Source organism: Pholcus phalangioides, unplaced genomic scaffold (assembly GCF_987345545.1).
Source record: "Pholcus phalangioides strain wild (caught in Gottingen) unplaced genomic scaffold, Ppha-v1.0 ptg000039l_1, whole genome shotgun sequence".
Lineage (NCBI taxonomy): Eukaryota > Metazoa > Arthropoda > Arachnida > Araneae > Pholcidae > Pholcus > Pholcus phalangioides.
The window spans coordinates 30,935,932-30,955,163 of NW_028301625.1; the positions used below are offsets into that span (position 1 = coordinate 30,935,932).

Here is a 19,232-nt window from a genome sequence, read left to right on the forward strand (position 1 = left end):
ACTGGCTGCTGGTGGTACTCTCAACAATCCTTATTTTGTTCACATCCTGATAACACGGGAGAAGAAAGGTGTTTGAAATTTATCTTTTTTCCTTACTCCTGCCTTATATGTACCTTAGGTCGGGATTACACTATAAAAGTTTCATAAAATCCCTTTTATAAAATTTGAAAAATCCAACCAATAAAGCTCATAGATTATGTTTGTGCAAATGCAACCGATAATCTTATTGGTTGAACTTTTGAAATTTTAAAAAACTCTTTTATAAAAGATATAGTGTAATCCCGGCCTTACAGCAGTGTTTCTCAACTGCGGCCCACGAGGGATTAGCCGTTTCATTTTTCTTCATTCATTTTCCTTTGGTCATGTGTTTGACCGGGCCTTCGACTCACAAAAATGAATGAAACCGGGCTGCGGGCTTGAAAAGGTTGAGAACCACTGCCTTAGAGGAGAAAGAGAAATACTTATATTTCTCCTCTATAGTGTGTATAATGAAGTGTGTACAATGCTCAGCGCATTAAATTCCCAGATTTTTGGAAATGAGCACCAAAAAAAAGTTTTGTTTTCACGTGCCACAAAACGATTCTTTCCCAGGGAGCGTGTTTTATTCCTTCGTACTTCAACACCACCCCTTCCTCCCATCTTCCATAGTCGCACTTAGAATTATCTGGGAAAATAATTTTGAAGAGTAATGTTACTCTCTAAAATTTTAAGGGGAGGTATTTAAAAAAAAAAATTTTTTTTATTAATATTAAAAATTTCTATTTTTTTAAGCGGTATTTTATCTTATGAAAAAAAGAAAAGTTATGCAAAATTTGAAAGAGTACTTTCAGTCCTCTACAAAATTTGGAGGATTGAAATTGAATTTAGTTGCGTGTTGGATTTTCCCAGGCAAGTTCCCGCTCTCGATTTTGTCCCCGAAAATCGGATTGTGGTAACCATAGCTCCTTATTCAAATTATCGGCCCCTCATCTGGCTTTTCATCATGAAACCAGATCATATCCTTAATCCTACAGCTGAAGATGGTTTACTCTAGTCCAGTGTTTCTCAACAACCGACCGTGGTTTCTGTTTTCAAAAAAAGGAAAGAAAAAAAAATCGGCACTGCAAGAGCAGTAGAAATTACTATGGTCGGTCGTCGTTGCGTCAAATCCGATGGTTCGTGTAAAAAAAATAATTCATTTCATGAATAAGAGCTAGTCCACCGAATTATGAGTTAATTTGTAAATTTTGCCAAATAAGGAGTATTAAATCGCCAATATCGCCAAATAGGGAGTGCCAAATCGCCAAAAATTGTGTTGTATGTCCTGGAATTTGCTCAATTTCGCAACAATTTCTTTCTGAGTATAACTGAAAAACAAGAAGGAAAATTGAAAAACTTAATTTTAAAGAAGTTGTGTATGTGTTGATCCATTTTAAGAGAGAGGTGACTACAGAGTTGCTGCAAATATAAATAATTTTGTAAAAAAAACCTTTGTCAGCTGTAGTTTTTATTTTGAATAATTGGAGGGGGAATGAATATTACTTTTAGAATTTTTAAAATTTATGTGCTGCTGTTATGAGTTATATTTTTGACCGAAACTTGAAGGTTTTAGAACACTTTGGTGACAACAGAAAAGTATGTATGTGGATTGATCATTTTTTGAATTCTTATGATGCTGGGTAACAAATCAAAAGTTATAATTTCTGAACCACTTCTATGTCTATATTTTTGAGAAGAGGGAAAATTTGTTTGGCAAATTAAAAAAATATATATAAATTTGCATATGTGCCCTGCCCTTTTTTTTGCTGTAAAACTTGTAAGTTATGAAGTAAGTTATTTATGATGTCATGAGACTTCTTAAAAACTCCTTAATTTTTATTTTCGAAATTTTGTATGAACCCTGTATATGTGTGTATACATGTATGTCATATTCATAGATGATTTCTCTGTCTTGCGTTTTTCTTTGTTTTGCTTGTTATTTATTTATTTTTAAATTATGATTAGTTTATTTTTATTATCTACTATTTGTGTTTGAAAATTAACTCAATAATGATTGTGTCCACCAATATGGATAAACAACGATCCCTTGGATGGATTTTCTCCATTTTGCACAATGTAAGTTTGTTGATGTGATGAATAGAATTGAATGCAATACCCCTGACAAAGGTTGGCAACTTCCCCAGGAGCCATGACACATATTTTGAAAAACACTGCATAACAAAATCAGGCATTGAGTATTTTTTCATCCATTTTGTTTATTTGCGAATGGGGAATTAACCCAGCTCTATCATAACGCATGAGGCCCACCTGGAGGATGCCTTTCTGGCATATACTTTGAATCCCGTATATATGGGATGTCTAAAAATCATGCTCTATCCTGATGTTTTACTCAATTTGGCACCTCGGTGTAAAAGTTTGAAATTTTACCTCGTAATACCCACCAAATGAGGGTTTCGAAAATGCCCTGGTTTTTATTAACAAATTCCATGTTTTGTCTTGGTTTTTAATAATGAATTCCAGGATTTGTCCCAGTTTCTCAGATAGCCTATCTGGCCATCCTATCGGTGAGTAAAAAAAAGTTAACAGCTGCTGGTTTAGAGCTATTGCTAAAAAACATGAACTTATTGTTGCTGTAGAGCAGTCGTTCCATAACTTTCAAAAGTGTGCTCTTCTTTTAATGAGAATTTCGTTAGTGACCCCCACCCCCAGTAAGTGATTGTCCCCTTCCACTCCCTTCTCTTCCTGCCACAATCAACTTTATTGAAAATAAAAGTGACCACTTACTTACTAAATCACACATGCACCTTGTCTGTTTCATTGCAGAATTGCTAACGAATTGGTACATGTTGGAATGTGTGTACATGTGTAGTAAAGCTACCAAAGTATGTTTCTGTGTAATGCTTATGAGTATGAGTGAAGTATAATGATTGAATAATTATGTGCTTGTAGGCCTGTTGCTCTCTGTGGCAAGACTTTTAACAGGGAGATTGGCTCGCATTTGTGCCTTGAAGTTCGAAACCACAGAAAACCAACTTCAGCCGACCACCACTATGGCGATGGTGAAGTTCGGACCTGGGTCCTTGCAATGCGAGTCCATCAATATGACCACTCGACCACCACATTGACATTTGCTACCACATAAAAAAAATTTCTTACTGTTTATATGGCCGGTATTACATTATAAAAGATCTTTTATAAAACTTCTATTTAAATTAATTTTTACTATGTCTTTATCGAAGTTATCTTTGTCTTTTATCAAAGTTGATCATTATACAGTGGAACTTCATAACAAGGATACCCGATATAATGATAACCCCTCTACAACGATATATTTTCTTGGTCTGAGGTTTCATTGTACTATCATATTTCTTTGTCAAACTAATTTTATAAAAGGTCTTTTTTGAAATAACTTTTATAGCATAATACCAGCCTTAATTAATACTAAGCATATATTGATTATTTTAGTTGGAAAATTTCACTAGGCCTGTATTATATGATACATATGTGTTAAATGGCTCAGTCAAGAGTAGGCTTCATATTCGTTTGATATATTTTTATTTACTTTAAGAAAGACTGAAATAGAGTTATTATATATAGGAAAACATTTTTATATATTTTGGTAATTCTCTTATGACCCCCCTTCCCAGTTCATTAACGCGACTCCCTGGAGAGTCGCAGTCCACTGTTTGGGTACCACTGCTGTAGGGTGAAACAATATTTTTGGAAAATAAATCCATTTCACTCATTAAAATCATTTTTTTGCAATTCTTTATTAATAAGTCAAGTTTTAATTTTTTCTTCTAAAACATTTTATTACAAATACCAATAGGAGTTTGTAAGTGATTGTCCCTGGATTCATCTTGATATAGCAGGAGTTTGTAAAAATGAAGATGATGTGCCTTATTTACAGAAGGGAATGTCAGGTGAGACATCACTATATTATTATTCATTACTACATATTCAAAGTAAATGTCTTAAACATAACAATGAATTAGTGTATTTTACTATGCACCAAATGAAATATTTATAAAGTGACATCTAAGTTTTAAGCAAATTAATAACAATATTACATTTCAGAAATGCTCTTGAACAGCTTTCTGTGTATGTCTGTGTAGAGAAAGTGTTAATAGTGACCTATATGGGTCATTCCCAAAAAAAGTGTACATTCCACATTTTTGAAATGAAAAATTCAAAATTGAATTTTCAAAATAAAATTCATCTCAAATTATAGCCAATGACTTGAAAGTTAATATTTCATAAATATTTTTCACTTTTATTTTGTAATAATATTTTATTTTTTGGATTTTATGACTGAAAATCATAGATTTTGCTCACTCTGATACGAAAACAAATATCGCTCTAAAAAATTATTATTTCTGCTGTTTGTATCTCTTAAACTAATGAAATCAGCTTATTTCTTACACATATGCTAAAGAAAGCAGTTAAAAAAAATTTTTCCTGTCGCTTTGATGGTTTTCATGATTTTTTCGAAATAGCACATGGAAAAGTTTATTTTTTACATATATTTAGCTACTTAAAATCAACTTTTTATTTCTGACAGACAATGGGTTGGTAATTTATAATTTAACATCTCAGTTTGAAGTGTTCTTAAATTTTTCTGCCTTTGAACTGTAAAAATGCTTCCCGTAACAGAGTGGACACCATTGTAACAGAATGCGCAGAAATGTTTAACTGAGAGAAGGATATCTCAAACATTCTAAATAGGCCATGTTTCATGTCACACATCTATTTTCCCAAAATTTATATACAAAATGTGATAGGTGACCCAGAAACTCCTCTTATATATCCTTTGAAAAATGTCCACAGCATGACCAAATTCTAAAAACATGCACCCCATCCCTCATAGTTTGAATTTTGGTCTGGTAAAATTATTAAAATCTGGTCAAAGTGGACACTGGACTTGCTCAACTGTATATAATATCAGGATGATTTTTTCTTTTATTTCAAAGTTTTTTGTTGAAATTGAATAGTAATTTGATGTTGGTATAAATCTCACGTTTATGCCTCTCACATTAGTGATCCAGAGTGAACTTAGGAGGAGGGGAGGGATTGGGCCTGGAAACAAAAATATAGGAAGATAGTGGTTTTGTCCCATAAAATACAGAATTTATTGTCATATAACAACGTTGATTCTTACTAAAATGCCCCTTATGACATCTCTCTGGATCTGTACTACTTTATTTTCGTATTTAACAAAAAATAACATGATGGAGAATGTGGTAAAGGGTTAAATTGAATAATTTATTAAATTCAATTTAAACCTTCAGAACCTTTTAACTAAGAAAAATTTACTTTAAATCATAGTTTCCATTCTGTTGTGTTGCTTGAGTTTTTGGAAAACATAACAGAGTGGAAAATTATCCTAAATTATTTTTTTTCATTATAAATTTAAAAAGGATTGATGAAAACTTTCTTATATTTTGAAGCATATCTCCATGTGCTATCACTTGATATAGATGAAAAAAACTTAATTATTTCTGATAATGACATAACAGAGTGGAGACATCAGACAGAGAAAAATCTGATACTAAAGACTTAACGTGAATATTAAGCCATTTTGTAAAAGTCAAATCCAAAATTGTTGATTAAGCATTGAAAATAAACTATTCAATGAGCTCAAAAGTGTTATCAGATTTAATCTGGTATATTAATATATAAAATATATATTAAAATATATTTCCCAAATGACCGTAACAGAGTGGACGTTTTGAAATGGGAAAAATTTCGGGACATGAACAAAAAAAATAGTTTTACATAAGAAAAAATTTTTTTTTCTCCAGAATTTTATTGTTAGTTTTATTCATCTATGGCACATATATAAAATGTGATGCCAAGTTTTTTGAAAAAAAAAATTTCAGAGATAATTGCACCGTGTCTTTGTTCAACACTTTTTTGAAGCTGGGACAGTCAGATTTTGAGGTTTTGCTACAAACAATGATTTAAAAAAAAATTAGATACCATCTGATGAAACAAATTAAGAAATGCCATATGACAGAGAATTAAATAAAGTACTAGAAAAAAATTAAAATTACTACCAAGGTGTTCTGAAATTTTGTAAAAAAAATTACAAAGTCTCGGAAATGGTTTGTACACTTTTTTTGGGAATGACCCATACATACCAATAAAAAATAAGGAGAGGAGATTTCATCATGAAATAATCTGTGGTTGTCATCAGCTGTCAAATGTTCAGGCTGGAAAGAGGGTTTCTATAGTTTTTGAGATGGAAAAAAAAGATGACAATGCAACTTGATAACTTCATATATTTATCCTTTAAACCTTAGTCAAAATTTTAGTTCAACTTAGTGGGAATGTTTCATAATCATTTTTCAAGTATATTAATAATAGATGTGATGTACCGGTTGCCACCTTCCCACACCTATTTATTGGAGATCTAAGGTAGAGGGTAAAAAAAACGTGTAGGATATTCAATGATTTTTTGTATCCCTTTTTACAAGGACGTTAATATTTTAAGTAAAAAAAGAACTATGGAGTCACAAGGAACTCGATGAAATTCAAGATGAAATCCTACAACTTCTGGATGATATTTACTGTAGGGTTCGTAGGGAATGGTCTGATGAACTACTTTTCCCAGTTACACCAATTTATAGGAATATCGTTAATCAGAATATTGTTTCCACATGATTGAGAACTTGCTAACATAGTTCCTATTTTTTTTAAAAAAGGCTACAAAGAGACCATCTTTCCAAGTATAAATATTTATATATTAAAACAATATTATATATAAATGGGGGGGGGGGAACACAAAATTTGCCAAACAGCTAGTGTCAGTTTAGGCTTTCAACTTCTGTGTTGAAAAAATAGATTGTGATCATTTCATTTTGTTGTCTGCTTAACTGGGATGGTAAGAGGGACTCATGAGTACATCGGGGCATTGCAAAATGATTTAACAATCAGAGATGGTGCTGCAGGCAAAAAATACTCTATCGCCTGCGAGAGAGAAAAAGAGTCCATAGTTTTTGTCATGTCGGTGTGTGAGTGTGCATTAGGGTGGATCGAAAAAGTATAGAAAATTTATTTTTTTCGAAATTACTTTTGGCTTGGGGTGGAAGTTGTGTCTTGGGTGTATTAGTATGCATAATTTTTTTTATTGAAATCCATTCATATCTTCCGGTGCCCCAAGGGCCCCAAATATAGATAAAAATTGACATTTTGATGAAAATTTATAAAAAATAATTTTTTTGAAACTACTTATGGCGTGTGGTGGGAAAGTTGCGTCTTGGATATATATATGTTGCATAATTTTTTTATTGAAATACACTCATATCTTCTGGTGGCCAAGTGCGCCAAAAATTGATATTTTCATTAAAAAATTTTTTTGAAATTACTTTTGACGTGGGGTGGGAAAGTTCTGTCTTGGGCACATATTAGTTTGCATAATTTTTTTATTGCAATCCATTCATATCTTCTGGTGGCCCAAGCACCCCAAAAATAGTTAAAAATTCACACTTTTATGAAAATGTATTAAAAATTGTAAATTAATGAAATTTTTTTATAAATTTTGCAGAGTATTCAGGTATTAAAGTATAAACTTATAAATAATAATAATTTTATAATAATACATGAAGTATAAATTTAAAAATCAAAAGCAATAAATCATAAAACTTATAAAAATTGAACTTATATATATATATATATATATATAACAGCTTTTTTAATTGTATTAATTTGAAGATTTACATACTTTCCACATGCACTTTCCGACGCCTCAGATACTAGGCGAATGTATCTTTCAACTGCTTGGGTATGGCATGAATATTTTCACCATTCCTTCAAACTTTTACTATCTATTAAATAATTTTATACATTTAATAATAAACAATAAATGATTTTTCATTCTCTGCCTATACTATTTTCCCTGTGAAATCGATTATTTAACCCTTTTTTTTTTTAAATTCAAAATTTGCATAAAAATTGATTTTTGACAAATATTTAAGTGTCTTGGGGCACCAGAAGAAATTAATTGAAGTTGAAAACATTTTGCATTTATGCTAGTATGTTTAAAAGACAACTTTTGCACCCCAAGCCGATTCTTTTATCTACATTTTGATTTTTCGATCCACCCTAGTGTGCATGGTATACTAGTTTGTTATTTAATTCATGTGAATGTTGTGTTTCTGTTATTAAATTTGGTGTTTATGTATGAAGTGATGCCTCGTCTGTTTGTGTCTTACTACGGTCTAGTTATGAAAAACTTTTGTCTTATCTTTTCATCATCAACTAAAAACTGGATGGACAGTATATTTCAATCCATTAGGTATCTTTCTGTCTGTCATCTAAAAGCATTTTGTAATATGGCTTTCAGTTTTGACCCATCTTGAACACTTGTCTGTGATACACTAAGTAGATGAGGCACTAATATTTCCATTAAACAAAATTTAAAATAAACATTCAATCTGAACTCAATCGTATATCCACATTCACACTAATTACTTTGTCATAGCTAGATATAGAAAACGTTCAAAATACCTAAATCGACTACTATTTCTGATCACCTTAAAAAAAAATTGTAAAGGTTTTAATAGACACTGGGTATTTTTATAACACCTTTTTGAAAATGTTATTCAAGAAACCCCTTCTATGTTGCAACGTTCCATGCACTCCATTTCATTGTTTCATTTATTTATTTTATTTTTTTGTGTATCCAAACATTGGATAGTAATACTCGATGAAGCAGAGCAAATCAGAAGTCCCATCATTTTTTCACCGTGTAGGATAGGCTCAAAAGAGTAACCGGTCACGTGGAGAAAGAGTCCACTGATCACATGGCTAGGTGAAGTTTAGGAGCCTACGTGGGAAGTAAATCCTTTGACAGTCAATTGCCACTCAATTGTGAATGCCAGCATGTATAGCAAAAGTCATAACGGTCTACAGATCACTGTAGGAATACGAGAATGAACCAGACATCTGTAGGAACCTGAAGCAAAAATTTGTTAACTAATTAAGACTTTCTGGACCAGCTGGTGATGATTGAATGCCATGGCATTAAATATTAGGGTTAAAACTTCATGTTAAATCATGAAATTAATGACAATAAGTGAGAAACTCAACCAATAGCTGTATATTGACTTAAAGAAATTTTTGGATAAGTTGATCGACGGAACCTATCCATCTTCAAATGAAAAATGCTACGTCACAAGGAAATTTACATAATCAAGCAACATACAAAAATATACGAAGTACATAACATCAAAATGGCAACACTCAACAATACAGGACAAGCTGGCCAGGTCTGCCCAATATTGCTGAGTGAAACTATTAATTACATAATGAAAACATCACAAAGACTAAATCTCCCTAGCAGATGTCTACAGCTATCTGCCAGCAAAACAAGGTACAGTAGAATCACATTATAATGAAAGTCTAGTTAATAACAAATAATTCTTGTAGGGATGTAATGCTATAGAGTGTACATCAATGGAAATACGGTAGTTAGCTGTAAAAAGTGTTTATTATATATCAAATAAAAAACAGCCTTCAACATAGGTTGAATTGAAAAAGAAGTGTATGTTCTTAATCTCACACTTAATCTTAATTTTTCTAATTGGCGAGCAGTATAAGTCATACTGCACATCCATATTTATGCAAAACAATGATCAATGTTTAATTACTGGCTTGGAAATGCTTTTGAATAACTTTTTTTAATACTTTAAACAAGTTTTAAACTTGTGAGATAAAAATTTAACAGTTTTAACAATTTGTTTAGTTATATAATAAGGTTTGTTATACTGAGGTTCTAGTGTATATATCTTACCCCTAAGAGGGGTAACAAGTATTGTTACAGTGTTGAGTTGTTTATTTATGTAGCTAATCTTCTCAATACAAGTGCCAATTTTAAATTAACAATTATAGAGGATTATTAAACACATTGAAAAAAATTTAAAAGATTAAAACTACCTTGGACTGAATGCTCTTTTGAAGTTTATGCCAACTCGCAATGACACCTTGAAACTTCAACCAACTAGGCTATGCAGAACCTAATAATTCTGAAGAGTAAAAATGTGTCATATTTGATAGTTGGGTTTATATTGTGCCATTGTGTAAAAACAGGGAAGCATTCATTTCCAATTTCAACACGGCAGGTTGGTGCCATTCCATGTCACAGCAGACTCGCTCTTATTCAAGCCAATATATCAATATTCTGTTGAAGATTTTAACTCACGTAATAAGAATGTGTATATACAGTCAAACCTCTCTATCTGAAAACTGACGGGACAAAAAAATTTCGAGATAGAGAGTTTTCGAGAAATAGTTTTTTTAGTAAGAAAGGAAAAACATTCCAAAAAAATAGTGAAAAATTCGATTAATTTATAAACCGCATTGATTGATGTATAAAAATACTGTACTATATATTTTACTACATACTGATGAAATTTATTGGTTGTTACACAATCAATGTTCAGTCACACTATATGCAAATACATTAAAATACATTCAAATTTTTTTTCACATGTTTTTTAGTTGAAATGTTCTGAAATTCCATGCTCAACATTATTCTGAAATTCATTGAAATTTGATTGGTTCACCAGATCTGATTACTTCAATACTGAGATGATTGGTTCGAAACCTGTAGCCTCCTTTAAGCAACTTTAAATTATCTGTTGGCTGACTTTCTGCCATGCTGAACAAGCCATCCACACCTTCGTCAATCACAGTATCCGCCTATGATCGACAAGATCCATCAACACAATGGGCTGTAATACGAATAGTCCTTTCTTATCAGTTTCTTTCACCAACGGAGAAAAGCCAGAAAAGGAATTTTCATGTTTTCTTTTTACTGTCATTGTGTTTGGCCTTCAGGATAGAGTTTTTCAAAAATTACTTCGAGACGGAGAGGTGAAAATTCATTGATTTAGTACAGAAAATGCAGTGATTTTTTTCAGTTTTTCGAGAAATTGAGTTTTTGAGAAACAGAGGTTTGACTATATTGCAAATCATGAGTAAGAAAAAAAAATAATTTTAGAAAAATGTGTGTCTGTAAAATTCATATTATGGATGTGTTGGATGGAATAATTTGCAGAAGAAACTGGGATTTTTTTATTCATTGCATATTATCTTCAATAAAAACCTTAAATAGAAATCCCATGCTGTTTCTATAAGTAATAAATTAAAGTTTATCAACATTAGAATCCATACATTAAAAAATATTGTCTCCCCAGTCTTTCTTCGATCAATCTATTTCACTTGGGTACTGCCAGTTATACAATATGCTATCACAGTTTGGGTTGGCGACTATGAGACTAATATTAACGGGGTTAGAAGCTCTTTGCAAAAAGTAATCAACAATGTATCTCAAAAATTTTCATGATCCAGGACTGCAATAATGACTATAGATTTAATACTCAGAAACTTTATCTTTATAAAACAATTTTATTTATCCAGAAAAACCCTGCATGGTTCAAATTAAAGCAAACAGTAAGACAAACAAGGAGAACTGGAACCCAATATGAAGTGATAAAGCCAAATAAAACCATAATACAGAAACAGTTTTTATACATCGCACCTAAAGAATATAATAATCTAAATCATGATATAAAATCTGAAAAATGTATTAGAAAATTTAAACGATTACTAATTAATGATATCAATCAAATCTCTTGAGTAACAAGTAGAATGCAATCTGCCTTTCTCACTCTTATTTTTTGGATATCTTATATTTGACTGTATTTAAGTTTTTTTTTAATCTGATCAATTTTAAATTTTAGTGATGCATGATAAATTTATGGTTGCAAATTAATGATATCAATTTCTCAAAGTGCAAGCACAGCGAATACAAATTTTTATCTACTCAAGTCCAGATACGAGTGCTGTTTTTTTACCTGGTTGGTCTGTTGCCAAGTATTATCATTTAAAGAACCCTGCTGGACGGATCGTACGATCCCTTGGGTTAATATTGAAATGTAATATGTGTTTGTGTATTTGTGTTCTGTATTTGTCGTGATGTGTTGATTAAATTTCAAAAATTTCAATTTCAAATTTTGCTAAGAATGCAACTACATAAACAATGAATATAAGTTTCAGTTCATGAAGAAGTAGAGGAATAGTTCTTATTTCACCATATTGCTTATGGGGGGTATACAAATCAGAGTTTTCTGGGTCATTTTACTGGTGCAGCTTATACATCGGAAAGTCACTCTCCCCCCCCCCCCGGTGTGGCCCACAATGCTGAAGCTAACCATTATGCTGGCCACCTTTGCTGTAAATTATCAAGGACCCCCCTTTTCTATGCTAGCACACACGCTGATATAGAACACGCTGATTTTTGAAAATTTCGTGCTCTCTACGGTCTCCAATTCAGCCGTTATACATAAAAAAAATTATGTATTATATTATGTATACTTTATATATCACAGCTGTGAATATGAATATTAAAAACATGGTGACCACCTGGTCCCTGGGATTTGCCATGCCCTGGCTTAAACGCTGTTGTTAACTCCATTAAAAAGCTGTGTTTAAAAATATGATTTTCATTTCTGAAAAATTGTGCTATCAGCTATCTATTCTTAGGTGTTTATGTTTTTACAGTACCCATAAAATTTGTATTTTTGTGGGAACTGTATTTTTTATGCAATTTATCAGTTCGTTTGTGTGTTTATAAAATCTGGGGTTGCTTCATAATAATATATAGAAGTGACAACCATAAAAAAAGCTAATAGAATAAGAAAGAAACAGGATTCCCCCACTTTCCTCCTTTTTGGTATATATAAAATATCCTACTTTTTTCCTACTCTCTAGGTTTTGTCCTACTTTTTTTTACCAAATCTTGTCAACAAAATTTGTGTAATTTTTCTTTAATGAAGAGAGAATCATCAAAATATTTCCAAATAATACAAATGTAGTAGATTACAATTAATGACTCTGCCAAAGTCGAAGTTGTATTGTTTTTTCAGGTTATTTGGGGAGAGAGTGTATGTGGGCCATATAGTTTATCAAGTTATTTTTTGCTTAGTTTGAGGGTTCATAAACTCATTTTGTGTTAGAAGTTTTTAATGACTACTCTAAACATTATCTGGATAGAAAACAATTTTATATTTACTACTTCAAAGTCTTGGAGATTCAATATTCAATATTCTTGGTTATTCATTATACAGGGTGGTAACTATTGACCACCCAATAACTACACGCATGATTCCTTGTGAAAAACTAATATAGAAAAGTGTTTCCGTTTTTGAATCGAGCAAATATTGAGTTATAAAGTTTTGTCATTTTTCTAACGGTCAGTTATGTGAGTGAAAAAATGAAAGTGCATTTCTCCGCCAGCAGCGGGTTGTCACTTCTTGAAGATGAAACATTCAATCCCATTAGAAGCCAAGTTCTGCCTTCTTTCACGATTGGCGCTTTTTCTTTCCATGTGAAATTTTTTTTAGGAAATCAACACTTTTGTGCCAATTTGTTTGCCTTCACTATCAAGTAAAACTTTTTGAGAGAAGGTACATACAGTGCTTACGTGTTTACTGCATGATCATTATTTTACATGTCGCTGTAATAAAATTGCATGTTGATCAATAAAACAGCAATATTTTTTGGGTTTTTCTTTTACTTTCATTAAAAAGCTTCAATGAAGGATGTTAAAATGATAACTTGACGAAGGTGTGACTGGTGGAAGCAGTAAAATAATAGCAACAATTCAATTAGAAACTTTTAATCAAACTTATTATGTTATGAATTTACATTTTAAAAATAATTGTTTGGTTTTGCATTTTTCTACTAATTACACTACTGAACACTGATTTTGTTTTCAGAGATATTTCAGTGATTTTAGAGTGCTTTTGGGGCACTGATTCCGAATCAGACATTGGTTTTATCAGATCGGCTGTAGTTTTTGAGTTAAAGTGAAAGTTGAATCACAATGGTAATACCATAAGCCAGGCTTATATCTATGGGGGGGGGGGTGATCACACTGATCCCCTGTATAGTAACTGGCATTCATCATTCAAAATTATGGCTCAAATTTTGTGTATAGGTTGAAAAAACAGTTTGCATAACAAAGCAGTTGGATACATAGGCCTATTTTAGATTTTGTGACTCTGATGCTGCCCAATAGCATTCAATTTTCTTCTGTATTTTCAGGATATGCAGAGGTGTAAACAATGTTTAAATAGCTCTGCAAAGACCTAGAAATTAAAATGCTCTTTTTAATTTAATTGTTTTAATTTAATTTAATTAATTTTTTATTTAATAAATTGAGCATTTTAATTTAAATGCTCAATTTATTTGTCAAAAATTTGGTGCTGGTATTGTTAACAGTAAAATGTAAACTCTCTCATTGTGTCTCGCCATTTAAAAAAGAATGGACTACACAATAAAGCCCAGGTTTGCTTTGACTTATTTACATTTGAAAATGTAATTTACACATTTTACACTGTGCTTTTAGAAGTGGTCTGGAAAGAGCATCATATTCATAAAAAAACTTGTGTATCTTCATAATTTACTGTGCATCGAGGAAGAGAGTCGACAGACTGGACTTTGGAAGACTCCTTGAAAAAAAGAATGTAATATATTGTGAAGATAAACATAAAAGAGAATTATTTGTAGTTGCTAGTATGCGGTTTTAGCCTAAAATTGTTTTTATGAGCTAGTCATTTCTGTCATTTTGCTTTGGCATTAGTCAATCTTATAAGATACTGAAATGGTGCTATGAAAAAAAGAGTATTTTCCCCACGAGGCTATGATTATGCCTTCTTGGGGAATGGGTACCCTCGCCTTATTTTTTTTAAAAGTTTTTTAGTGGGAGCCCAGAAGAAATTATTGCCTGTTGTGGCATTTGTGTTTGCATTCATTGGTAAAATGCTGTCTGTGAATTAATAAAAAAAACATTTATAGCAGAGTTTATATATAGCACACAGAATGTGGGGAAAGAAAGAGTATTTCTGATTTTTTTTTCCTTCCCTCTTTCAGGACGTCCCACACGCACTTTGATTGAATTTCTTAGAAATATAGCATCAACTGAAGATGATTGAGAAGTCTCTGAACTTAAATTCACTTTGGCTTTTTTTATTTATTGATGAAATTTTTTTGCTTTTTTTTTATTGATTTTTTTTATTGATGAAATTTTTTTCTTGTCAATATTTGTAATAATTTGTTTCTGCTGTATACAGAAGTTTTTATTTTAAAATAAAAAATTCTGCATGAAGATGACTATTACTTCTTTTATATAAATCATATTGGCAAGAAAAGAAAATTGTAATTCAAACTTATAAATAATGCATACATTTAAATTCGAAGAAATTGTCACAGTACATTTCATAATGGAAATAAAATGAAATTAAGTAATTCATTTTCTCTAACTTGAATATATTTAGTTATCATTCAAATCCTTAATATCACCAGTTACTAAAATTCCAGTTTTCAGGTCTACTTGCTTCCACATTTCTGATTGTTTCGAGGCTGCATCAGTGAAAAGCATATCCCATGTCCAAAAAACATCTTCCTGCAAAAAAGGCAACAATCCATATTTCTAATAGTGAGGGAATTCTGTATTTGGAAATACAGTAAAATCTTGATTAACTGACACTCATTAATTTGAACTCTGTTAACCAATGTCAGTTTCCTCAATGTTATTTTTTTTAAATGTTGATGACATTATTACAGATGTGAAGAATTCTCTTGTATCTTGCAGATGACTTTACAAGATCAAATAAGCAATAACAATGCTTTTGTGTGTTTCCTCAAAACACACTGTTCATTTGGAGTAGCAAAAAACATAGTTGTTTATTAGAAATAATGTTACTAAAACAAATTGTTGATACAAAGGAAAATCGAAACACTATCTATATAGATTACGCTGGACCTTTTCAGAACAATTTGTTCTTTATCGTTGTTGATGCGCGAAATCCAAATGAGATGAGATCAAGCTATGTTGAAATGTACCTATTACATTCTCCACCCTAGAAATGTTGTCAGACATTTTCACTATGCATAGATATCCCTGCACAATTGTTTCGGACAACACAATGATTTTTAGAGAGATAGATGGCTTTTTCTCCGCTCGAGATATCAAAGAAACAGTTATTTTCCATATATTATGCTGAGGTGAACTTGGAAAGAAAAGTCATCACGTCTCCGCCGGGACTCGAACCCAGGCTCTCTTGCATACCGGCAAGCATGCTACCATCTACACCACTTTCAGAGTTCACCTTAGCATAATATCTGGAAAATAACTGTTTCCTTGATATATCGAGCTGAGAAAAAGCCATCTATCTCTCTCTAAAACCGTCTCACGCAGGAGCCATTTCCTGAAGTTAAGAGAGGCTACTAATGCCTCCACTTCAGCGCCTCACGCCACAGTGCGTGAAATAAGGAAGGCAGGGTCATGTCTCCAGTGGTGTAGATGGTAGCATGCTTGCCCGGTATGCAAGAGGGCCTGGGTTCGAGTTCCGGCGGAGGCGTGATGAGAGAGATACTTTTCTTTCCCAGTTCATCTCAGCATAATATCCAGAAAATAACTGTTTCCTTGACAATGATTTTTATCAGTGACCAATTCAAGTGTTAATTGGCCAAAAACGGGACTATGTATTCCATTCAGTGCGACAAGCTCTAGGGAAATATTGAGATATTCTTTGCTTTTCTAGTCTAGTGGTCTAGGGCGCTCACCTGGCAAGTGAGAGGACGTGGGTTCGATTCTCTGCACAAGGGCAGTTTAATTTTCTCTCTTCCCTAAATTAATCTTCACATCAGAAAGCTATTGAAAACCTTCATATGGATAGAGGAGAGTGACATCATCCTCAAACACATAGATCAACTGAGGAAAAACAGGTTCCAAAGAAGTCAAATCTACTTCATACCATAGGCGGAGATCGACTTGGAAGTCTGGGGGGGGGGGCAAGATGATGATGATGACAATTCATCTATACATTAGATGAGCAGACTCCACCTTTGACACTGTATCTCCGCCCATGCCTCATACCAAGTACCAAAGTCAATGGTGATGAAGATTCTGCAAATAGACTCGGCAACAATCCAGATGTAAAGAGTTTTGTGATTTGGAAATATATTGGCAACAACCATATCACTCCCAGAGTTCAGATATTCAACCACAATCAAGAGACAACCAGTATGCAGCAGTTTCAGATCAAATCTGGCTTCTAGCTTCAAAGATCAACCTGTCAACAAAGATTTCCATCACACCTGCAAGATCATGGCACAGATTAACTGTTCAATTAAGTGTGGGAGAACTGTTGTATTTGGCAACACTTAATAACAGTATGATTCCTGATAGACTACAGGTAAAAAGGCTGAAAAGAAACGTTAAAGGCATTTTTTTTAGTTCTATCAGCTCGCTAAGCTGAAAACTAGTTTTCTTATAAAATCTAAGATTCATATACCTGGAGCCTTCTACAGATTTATATACATTAATCCATAACATTAATCATTTTCAGTCTTGTTAGAGGAGGTACACTAGAACCACCCATATCCAAAAGACATCCAGCTATAGGAGATTCTGTTGTATATTGCCAACTAGGCAATCAAGTGGTATTACCAGGTGTACAAGTATGAAATGCGGATTTCAGAAAACAGATGGTGCACCAATGCAGTTTGTGATATAAAGATTTGACGCTGCACCATTTTGTTGTGTCATCAACAAGTGTCAGATGCGCACGAGTGATAAATTGGAAAAGTGTGTGCATAGTGTTGTATTGTTGTGTTCAATATGTCGAAAGTTATACTGAACAAAGAACATTCGCGGACAGCATTGATTTTTTTGTTTTCATTTGAAGAAAACTGCTACTGAATCATACCGATTACTTCGAGAAGCTTATGGTGAACATGCTCCATCTCAAGATACGTGTGAATGATGGTTTCGGTTTTTCAAAAGTGGCGACTTCGATGTTGCAGACAATGAACATGGAAAACCGCCAAAAAAAAAAAGATGATGTGGAATTGAAAGCATTGTTGGACGAAAACAACTCGCAGAGCAATTGGGCGTTAGTCAACAAGCTGTTTCCAATCGCAATGCCCCATGACAACGTGAAATGCTCCTTGACAATGTTCAATGGTCAATGTTCCATCACATACGGCAAAAGCGGTTCGCGGCACATTGGAAGCACTCAGCTGGAATGGAAGTTCTACCCTATGCGGCTTACTCACCAGACTTGGCTCCTTCCAATTACCACTTGTTTGCATTGATGGGTCACGCACTTTCTGAGCAACGCTTTGGTTCGTACGAAGATGTGAAAAAATTGCTCGATGAATGGTTCGCAGCAAAATTGGAAGATTTTTACTGGCCTGGTATTCACAAATTTCAGGAAAGATGGGGGAAATGTATAACAAGCAATAGAGCATACTTTGAATAAAGCACTTTTTATCATTCTTCCGAATTTAACGTGTTTTTTTTGAAAAAAAATCTGCATTTCATACTTGTACACTTGGTAAACCATCTTGAACCACCAATATCGAGTCAAACACATCCGAGTACGAAAACCAGTAAAATTTGAATTAAGATAAACATACCTCTTGAACTTCACTTTCTGGTTCTAAATGTTTGGTCAGCAATCTTAAGTCAACACCATCCTACGAATAAATAAATATAAAAATGAATAAATATAAGAACTGAATACCATTGCAAGACCTGCATATCAAGTGGTAGATGGACCCACCTATAACGAAATTGAAAAGAGCAGGGAATTTATTTTTTATACGCAACATGCAAAATGACACGTTTAAACAATATGAAACAAAATTTACAAGCATATATTTTTCAATAATCTAGGCATTTCAAAAATAAAGAGAGGAAGCATTGAAATATTTTTAAAAACATTAAAAATTTCATTAAAATCTTACTTGACTGAATACATGAACAAAAATTTATTAATCGTTATTCGTTTTCTTCATATGATTGTGGACATTCAATGTTCTGTGTTGAAATAATTTTTTCTTAGTGAGCATGCCAAATGTTTTTTTTAGTAAGTTTTTTCCTTTCCCTTTAGCTGAGGCCCAATTGAGTATTATATATTTTATCGTCTCCACTTCTCTCTCTTAGAACCATTTAAAAATGGTTGCATTCGCATCTTTATACATCACTATCGAGTTATTCTTTTCTCTTACTTCAATCTTTTAAATTCCTCTTTGCTCTTCAAAATTGTATATACACCCTTCCAATACACCCTGACAGCTACCTTTTCTCCCATTTTTGGCTTCAAACCAGTGCCGGCTTAGTACTCAGGGGCCTCACAACAATGAAATCTGGTTGAAATTTTCTAGAATTTACAAGGTAG

At 32.7% G+C, this 19,232-nt stretch overlaps 2 protein-coding genes across 3 annotated transcripts in view; one reads left to right on the forward strand and one right to left on the reverse strand.

Moving 5' to 3' along the window:
• The window catches only part of LOC149065833 (cytosol aminopeptidase-like), a 93,277-nt gene extending 78,126 nt beyond the window's left edge, over nt 1–15,151 (forward strand). The window contains exons 14-15 of the mRNA XM_089254052.1: nt 3,809–3,902; nt 14,917–15,151. Of these exons, the coding sequence (XP_089110178.1) occupies nt 3,809–3,902; nt 14,917–14,978 (156 nt within the window). The 3' untranslated portion in view covers nt 14,979–15,151. The remainder of the gene's footprint in view (nt 1–3,808; nt 3,903–14,916) is intronic.
• An 11-nt stretch (nt 15,152–15,162) lies between these two features.
• IFT43 (intraflagellar transport 43) overlaps nt 15,163–19,232 on the reverse strand; it is a 60,052-nt gene continuing 55,982 nt past the window's right edge. Inside the window, exons 9-10 of one of the 2 annotated variants that reach the window (XM_089254053.1) lie at nt 18,469–18,528; nt 15,163–15,448 (exon numbers count right to left, since the gene is read on the reverse strand). In XM_089254053.1, the coding sequence (XP_089110179.1) occupies nt 15,317–15,448; nt 18,469–18,528 (192 nt within the window). In that variant the 3' untranslated portion in view covers nt 15,163–15,316. The remainder of the gene's footprint in view (nt 15,449–18,468; nt 18,529–19,232) is intronic. The other variant, XM_089254054.1, reaches the window with a different exon arrangement.